At 42.5% G+C, this 8724-nt stretch overlaps 1 protein-coding gene across 2 annotated transcripts; it reads right to left on the bottom strand.

The window, feature by feature from the left end:
* Window positions 1-362: 362 nt before the first annotated feature.
* On the bottom strand, window positions 363-8413 carry Faslg (Fas ligand). Of its 2 annotated transcripts, XM_033761992.1 has the most exons (5): window positions 8103-8413; window positions 7234-7653; window positions 6651-6696; window positions 2503-2559; window positions 363-1413 (listed from the first exon to the last, which is right to left on the bottom strand). In XM_033761992.1, exons 2-5 carry the CDS (start codon window positions 7558-7560, stop codon window positions 1019-1021), a joined length of 825 nt encoding a protein of 274 aa, XP_033617883.1. In that variant the 5' UTR covers window positions 7561-7653; window positions 8103-8413; the 3' UTR covers window positions 363-1018. The 2 variants fall into 2 exon arrangements, with proteins under 2 accessions (XP_033617883.1, XP_010633915.1); XM_010635613.2 differs by having other exon boundaries at window positions 7234-8413.
* Window positions 8414-8724: the final 311 nt, after the last annotated feature.

Raw genomic sequence — 8724 nt, 5'->3', positions numbered from 1 at the left:
TAGGAATGAAGAAATCATAGATAGGAGAAATAACAAAGAAGTTAGTTAATTCTGAAAACTATATTCACAATATTTTTCTGTATTTTATTTTTAATTTTTTTTTCTAAATCCAGTAAAGGCCAAAATTCTGTATTCTAAAATATAGATTTTATTACATATCTTCTGTCCACTGGAAATGGAAAAAATATAAATACTGATCATATTAAAGGAAAACAGCATGAGTAGCTGAATATCAGCATGTGATAATCTAATATTTTTGAGGACTATTAGAGTTGGTTGCCAAGAAGCATTCAAAATCTACCACTAAATGCAACACATTTTCCAAACACATATGTACTTCATAATTTCCATACTCTCTCTGCTTATGTGACTCTTTAAATCTCTCCCTCTCTCTCTTCTGTCTTCCACACACACACACACACACACACACACCCTTACAACTGTACTGGAAATATACATGCTGTGTAGGAAATGGACTGGACCCCCCAGAAGATCCTCTGGTTTCTCTGTTAGCATCACCTGGTGGCTCAGGATGAGCATATAAAAGTGAAAATGGTACCAGTGGGGCATGGCATTCCTTCAGTCTCTTTAGCTTATGCAAGACTGGTCCTCCTTTTCCATCCCTCACACATTCATGTCACAGCCACATATCTGAAAGACGGCTCCCTGAGGTAGCAAACATACCCTCCCTCGGAGGTGAGTTAAAGGCTGCCCTTTTCCGTGTGCTAAAACGTTCTTGGCCACATGAGTCTAGAACACTGGACAGCTGCTTCTCTATGCCTTCACATCCCCATGAGGCAGCCCAGAGCTTTGTGTAAGTCAGTCCTGTTCCTCTTCTCGTCTGTCTCACGGATCTTATGTGAAGCGAGGAACTACAGACCTGCTGGACCTTGTTTACTCGAAGTCTCTGTGGTTCGTGTCTTCTCAACCTCCAGCAGGTTTAAGACTCTCATTCTGGACAGTACTCCCGGGGCTTCTCACAAGGAACCATAGTGGGGAAAATCCTAAACTGCCTTTCCTAGAGCTTATATAGGCCAAAAAATGTCTTTGATTCCTCAAAATTGACCAGAGAGAGCTCTGAGACGTTGACATATAAATGGTCAGCACTGGTGAGATTGAACACTGCTCCCAAGTAACTGCTGCGGGCCCACATCTGGCCAGTAGTGCAGTAGCTCATCATCTTCCCCTCCATCAACACCAGATCCTGGTGATACCTAGAGTTCCTCATGTAGACCTTGTGGCTCAGGGGCTGATTGTCGCAAGACTGACCCCGGAAATATACTTTGGAATATACAAAGTATAGCCCAGTGTCATTGATCACAAGGCTACCCTTCTTATACTTCACTCCAGAGATCAGGGCAATTCCGTAGGTGTCTTCCCATTCCAGAGGGATGGACCTGGAGTGGAGCTTGCCTGAAATAAATCAGAGAGGTGCTTTCAGCCAGGAATGCTTAGGTATCCAATAAGCTAAGCTTTCAAGGCAAAACTATGGGCCCTTTCTGTATGCAACTGGTACGATGATATATACTTCCAATTAACTGTGGTGGGAAATACTGATAAAGTTTTAATTATCTAGGATAAAGACTTTATGCTTTTCAGAACAAGCACCAAAAAAATGCTATGCTTTGAGATTTGCTCTATGAAGGGAAAAGCCACATCTAAGAAATTTTAAAATTTAAAAGATCTTAGGGATCATCTTGTCTATCTTCTCACAATAAGGGTTCCTCAGCCCCTCAGTTTGAGCTAAAAATCCCACAGCGTTATATATACTTTCAAGAAACTCTGTCCTGTGCTGAAATTATCACTATGTGCCTATCTTGTCCAGTTAGATTTCAAGCTCCCCACCATGTGCTACCCATCGCCTTGCTCCCCAGATCCTGGCACACAGATGGTGCTCAATAAATGTTGGCTGATCCGATTGAACCCTTCCATAGTCTGCACCTTACTCATTCCGGGAATTGTAACACAGCACTTTTTGTGGTTTTCAGATAATTACAGTTTACAGAGGGAGTCTCATACTGCACTGTCAAGGAATTTCACTTCACGTTAGGGTCATACGGTAAAAGCACACACATACCAGGACAGAGCCTCCTCTACTGCATACTCCTGCTCCTACTTTTGAACAAAGCCGAATGGAGCTCTCCCAGAAAATCAGGGGGGGTGCTGATTAAAATAATTTATCCTGCACCTTCTCAGGGCTCTCCTTAAATTGGTGTCACAAATCCCCAAAGGGCCTTTTGGGTGACCGGAAAGAGGGAGCTGCTTGTGAGCTGTTATCACATCACACACACAACTCTACAGCTTCGGTTCAGGATTTTCTCAGAGTAGAGGCACGAGAGTGACCTGAACACAAAGATGCAAATATCCTTGGTTCCAAATACCGTCACCAAAAAAAAAAAAAAAATGATCTCCCTCAAGGCCCAGGAACATAAACCAAGTACCATTTTGCTTTTGCCAGAGGCTTCCCACGCCCCCACCTGTACCTTCCTTCCAGACACAGACCTGTCAGGTGGGCCACTCTCCTCGGCTGCTTTTCTTCAGAGGGTGAACTGGGGTGTCCTGTATGGTAAGCAGATAAAAGACATAGGTAAAAATGAGAAGCCAACTACTGCTTTTGTAGGTCTCTAAATTCTTCAATTTAAATAAAAGACTTTAAAAGCATAAATGGTGACATTCTGGTATTCATTCATCATGCAAAACCAAATTGTTGAACACAGCAGTGTATATTTCAGAAACAGAGGGGTTAAAAAAATGAAGCCAAATTAAGGGAGACCTATGCACAAATTATAGTTACAGTAAAATATGGTTAATGCAAACACAGATGTATGAAGAGCCATGACATTCACTGCCCCTTTAGAACTTGAGGTAGGATGATTGTCCCTCTTGATAGTTGGCAAACTGAGCTTAGAAGGTGGATGACTAGTGTCAGTGTCATTGACACTGCAGGCTCCTGGGTCGAGTCTAGGGCTCTTTCACCTCTCTTGCTGGTTCTGACTCCCCTTTTCTGTAGTAACTGTAAAGATCATCTTACACTTCTCCTCCAAGTAAATGGCAGTCTCCTTACTGCATTTTGAACTCACGAGAGCCCAGCATCTTATATGGGGCATGCCATCAGAAAATGCTTGTCAAATGAAACTGAAGGACTTCAAACTGACAATATTTCTCAAAACAGATATTTCTCTGACTGCAAATATTTCAGCCAAAGTTAACAAAACCTACCACTTAGGTAATTAAGTCAGCTGGTGAAGGTGTACAAAAAAGATTTACAACAAGCTAGATATTCATCTCAGGTTTGCAATTAGCCTTTAAAACCCACACTAGGTATAAGAATGGCCCAAGGCCTTGCAATATTACCTGAGCAATCATGACCTTTAGAGCCGCTCCAGACAAGCCACTTTGAAGGAAATGTGAGTGAACAGGAAAAGTTAAAGTTGAGTCTCTTCTACATTCCTACAGCACAAACCATCTGAGCAGCTTGAGCAGCTGATCTAGCTTTTAGCCATGTACTAACAGGAAGTAGAACACAGAACCCCAGGCTCTATATCATTTCGGGCGGGTACTGGAAATTGAACTGAGGACCTTGAGCTTGCCAGGCACAGCACCACTGAGCTAAATCCCCAGCCCTGCTCTATATCTTTATATTTCTCACAGAGCCTAGTATAATGTTATTCTCATAAAAGATACAAACTACAAGTATCTGCTGGGTAAATACTAAAAGTAGACATAGTGATGACTGTTTTCTGCCTCAGGGCCTTTGCACATGCCCCCCCCCCCAGTATGGAATGGTCTCTGCCCTACCCGCACTTCACAACACATACATATTACTCTTTATTTGGCAGGCTTCTGATCCCTTCATTGGTGGCAACCTTAGAAGATACTTTCCTCACCATGCCACCTTGGACCACCTTCAATACAATTTGAAATCATCTTACTTGTTTGCTTGCTTTTATCTTAGCCACTAAGCTAAAAGTCCCAGACCCCCTTGTTATTCTCACTCTTAGTTACCTCCCAACATCCAGCCTGACATACAGAGGACACTCAAAGAACATTTGTGGATGAATCAAATATTTAGTTAGCAAGGCCTGGAAAATTAAACAATAAAAAGAGGAGTAAATAATAAAGTATAAATAGTCGGTAACAGTAACTTCCAAAGAAAATCACTGTTACCATGTTGGTATGTGCCATCTTGCAGTTCTTTCTGAGAGTACAAAATATGTACATATAGTCACACAGTGTTACCCTAGGCACACCCCTTTGTAACATGTCTTTTACTTTATGATTTGCAGTGCACCTCCTCACTGTACTAAATGTTTTCTCCTGTGTGGCTTTTAGTTGTTGCACACTATACTCTCATGTGAATACTCCATGCTGCGTTTAGCTATTTTATTTGGAGGCATTTTGGTTTCGGCCGAATTGTTGGTTATAACTAGCCTTGTGAGGAAATGATGGACATACATGCCTGAATCCTTGGGAACATCTCAATTTTCTTAACGTAAGCTTTTAGTGATGGAATTACAAGGTAAACTAGTAGTTCAAGACTTTGATACATATTTCCAGGCTCTTCTTTAGAAAAGTTATAGTGATTTACATGCATACTGGCTAAAACTATTTAAGAATGTTTTCTTTTTTGATCTTTATTAGGTTTATTGGTATAATTTAGGTATCCAATACAGCTACATTCATCATTGGGATTTTGTACCTTTACAAACTTATCTTGGATCTTATTTTTCCTCTTTCCTCAGCCCGCCTTCCAACCCCTCCACCCTTCACATTATTTCCATGTTTTTCCTTTTTACATATTTTTTCTTTTCCCTTTTCACCTTTCCCCTACCGTTCCCACTTCCTCTACTATTTTAGACCTTTTCTTCCTATTACACAACATCATTTATACATTTTGATCATTATTTACACTGTTAGTTTTTCACACCAGAGAAACCATTTGGTATTTACACGTGTGACTTATTAATTTCACTTAAGAGTATGGTCTCAGTGTGCATCCACTTAACTATAAATATCTCTAGGTTCTTGTTCTTTATGGCTGACTAGTACTTCATTTTATAAACAAACAAACAAACAAAAACACATCTTCTTAATCCAGTCTCCAGATGATTATTACAATTAGCCTTTAAAACCAACTGGGCAACTGGGCTGTCTCCAAATTTTAGCCATTCTTAAGCAGATTATTTTCTTTCACATCTTCGGCCAATCTTTTTTTTTTTTAATCATTGCTAATTTGGTGAAATAGGTGTCCCCTTTAAAAATTTGCATCTCTTATTACAGAAGTTGCTAATTTGATTTCCATGTGATAAATTTCTGATCCAACTATGCTGCTATAAAGAAGCTAATTGTGTTCTGGGGTAGGTAGATCTGACTCATTTGACTTGCAATCACTGAAATCACCCCACAGAGTGGGTGAAAGATGAGTAACTAGGTACCTATTTCAGCAGCCTGATTCCACTGTTTTCAAAGTTATCTGACTTTGGAAATCCTACAGATGTTTTCTTTCTCTAACAACTATTTCCACCCTGCTGTGAACATCTGGATTTCTAACCTGTAGGAATTTGGACCCAGGACTGGGGACCAGAACATTCCAGTGATGGTTCCTACAAGAGCGGACTTCACTGGTGGCCAGTGCTGCCTGTTGCCTTCTGTTTGTTTCCCATTTCTAAGGATAAGGTTTACCCACTATCTTTCCAAAGGAGTCCTTTTTGCGTCTACTTCTCCTTCCATGGCATTATACAGAGATAGGAGTTTCTCTACTTCCTGAGGCACCAACCCATGCACCAGGAGACTCTCTTCTGGCCTATTCCACCCGAGTGGTCTTGGGCATATCATCTAATTTCTCTGGTACTTTGTTTCTCTTCTGAAAAGATAATGAGATGGCTGGACTGCATATGTTCTAAGCTATCTTCCAACTCAAGCAAAATCTAAAAAATTTCAGTTAAGACAAATGAGGCATATCCTAAAACCCTTCTGTCCACATCTTCCACAACTATGCCCTATAATTTCATGTAGTCACTGTTCAACATCTTCCTATCCTGGATCTCATACAAAGGATTTTTCCTCCATGGGTAAAGCTGGACGAATCCTTCCAATAATGGCTAAAATCTTTCCCCAAACCTCCCAGTGATTTCAAAAGAACCATACTAATGTGGGCAATCCATTGCCCACTTTTTAAAAGCTTAGTTCAATCCTATAAAGTATTTAAAACAAAGCTTAACTCCTAAGCCATCACTTTTAGAGAATTTAAAAGAGGAGAGGACATTGCCTAGGCATATCTGTGTCTTCCCCTGCCTCCTCTTCTCTCCTAGGAGTTGCAGCTACGGCCATGTGTGCTGAAGCCAGGACACTGAGGAGAGAGTCAGGTCTGGATCAGCTGCCCAGAGCCAGGGGCAAAGTTCCAGGGTCACTTTCCAAATGTCAAGTGAAAACTGTGTGCAGTGCTTGCCCACACTGATTTTGAGCAATTAAATTCACTTAAAGGTATCTTTAAGTAGTCCATACTGACCAGATACTCAGAATTAACCAGGATTCCTCTTACTACATTCATCAGCCCAACAATGGGACAGAACTCCCATTATCCCACCAACTTTGTTCAGTGCAGAGGATTATCTTTGGGAGACTCAGTGCACACGAATGAAAGGACTCACCTACTTGCTGCTCCAGAGATGATTCTGTGTGACTTTGGCTGGTGGACTAGCACAAGAGAAAGAGAAAAGTTGTATAATAAATTCAGTGACTTAAGCAAAGGAGGAAAACTGTCAAATAAAGCAAGCCCTGGAGCTAATACGGATATCTCAAATCCTTACTAACTTTGACTATGTCCAAGCAATTGTGCCTCACTCTCCCTCAGTTCTGAGGCTGGCGTAGTGCCAGTATCTGCACGTCTTTTCAAGGAGACTTACTTTGGCTACTTGGAAGTTTCCTTCCAAGCAAGACTCAAATTTCCTTTTATTACTCGAATTACTAGGTGTGAGGTAATATCTTCATAGGGTGACTGGACAACTGAGAAAAGAAGAATTGTTCGCCTCTGATTTTTTTACTAGTAAGAAAATATTCCCTTTATTTATATGACCCTCTGTTTTTAGTACAGGAGGAAAAATGTCTTAAAGGTTACTTTATAAGCAAAGCAGCAGTCCCTGTGGCCCACAATAGCCTTCTCACCCCCTACTGCAGCACCGCAGTCCTCTGTCCAGTGATGCCAGGGCATAGCAGCCCAAACGCCTGACTTACCTCACGGAGCTGTGCTAGCTCCTTCTGGAGGTGGAAGAGTTGATACATTCCCAGCCCCAGTCCAACCAGGGCCACGAGCACCATGGAAAACATCACAAAGAGATACAAGTCTGTGTTGCGCTCCCTCCTCTTCTTTAAAGGTGGCGGTGGCAGTGGGGGCAGCCGTGGCAGCGGTGGCGGTGGCGGTGGTGGCAGCGGCGGTGGCCTCCTTTGACCAGGCCTAGAGGACAGGCAGGGGAAAACTGGCTCTGGAGGGGCCCAGGCAGAGTTGGTACTGTTATTTACCCAGTAGATCTGGGGATATGGGTAATTTGGGTGCTGCTGCATGGCTGCTAGTGACTTGGGCCAGCGTGGCAAAGATTTTCACTTCTCTCAGTCCTGTGCAGGCTGAGGCATCACAGACAGGTCCCCTGGTGCTGACTGCAGAAGAGAAAAGTTGGCTCGGTCTTTATAGAGTTTCCATGGCCAAGGGAAACACCTCTCTCTTGTCCTCTCTTTCTACGTTTGAGAGAGGCACCCACTCACTTAGCATCTTAAGCAGAGAAACCTCATCAGCGCAGAGCGAACCCCTGGAAGTTTCCGCCCACAGATTTCTGGTAAAAGCCTTCTTAGCACCAGTGGTTGTTGCTATGCTATCTGAAAACAGACTGGCATGCTCTGCTCATCTTCCCCTGGGCTGCAGAGCAGGTCAGCACTGGGAAGAGCTGTGTGGGCATTAACTCCTGCACCTCTACAGGGAGAGGGGCACATTTGAGCATTGAAGGGTGAGACCAGGGACTTAGCACAGAAGTCACAGTCACATCCTATCCTTTCCATGAAGCAATTATCTCCCTGCAGCTGACCCTTCTCATACCTAGGTTGCTACTTACCCTGACACAACTGATCACTGTAGTTGAATTCATAGGTTAGAGAAGCAACATGCCATGCCACAAAGAATAACAGTTTCCTGTGCCCAGGAGCCTGTTTTGATGTCCCGGCCTTTTGTTCCACCATGGTGGTCCCTGATGATCTCACCTATGACCTCCTCTTCTCTGATTCATTCTGTGGTAGACCAATCGGAAGCTCAAACTGCCTCAACTCACTGACTATCCTCCAACCACAGAGAACTGGAACAGAAATATGACAGCTACCTGTAAACCCTGCCGTAGAGTTTGTTAAGGCCACCAAGCACCACGTGTTGACAAAGTGATGGAAGAATATCAACCACAGGGACCCTGTGATTTCTAGGGATACCACACTTTATTAACTGGAAGAAATAACCAGTCAGATTAGGTCTTCGGTTAGGATTGGAGGTCCTATTTGACCCAGCTATTCCCCTTCTGGGTATCTTTCCAAAAGAATTAAAGGCATCATAGCACAACAATATACACGCACTCGTGTTTAGAGCCACACAGTTTGTAATGGCTAAATCATGGGAACAGCCCGGATGCCCATCAAGCAATAAGTGGATTTTAAAAAGATGGTGAGATAGATATAGATATATATATATAT

Source organism: Fukomys damarensis, unplaced genomic scaffold, assembly GCF_012274545.1.
Source record: "Fukomys damarensis isolate Sample0158 unplaced genomic scaffold, DMR_v1.0_HiC HiC_scaffold_11, whole genome shotgun sequence".
Taxonomy (NCBI): domain Eukaryota; kingdom Metazoa; phylum Chordata; class Mammalia; order Rodentia; family Bathyergidae; genus Fukomys; species Fukomys damarensis.
Note: the sequence above shows the minus strand (reverse complement) of the source record. Positions and strands in the feature narration are given on the sequence as shown.

What these genes read in the sequence shown, in the direction of transcription:
- Faslg (XM_010635613.2), bottom strand. Translation starts at nt 7,560, where the DNA reads ATGCAGCAGCACCCAAATTACCCATATCCCCAGATCTACTGGGTAAAT. An exon ending in AGCTAGCACAGCTCCGTGAG is followed by an intron (nt 6,697 to 7,233) that starts GTAAGTCAGGCG and finishes CTCTTGTGCTAG; the next exon opens with TCCACCAGCCAAAGTCACAC. An exon ending in GAGAGTGGCCCACCTGACAG is followed by an intron (nt 1,414 to 2,502) that starts GTCTGTGTCTGG and finishes GATTTATTTCAG; the next exon opens with GCAAGCTCCACTCCAGGTCC.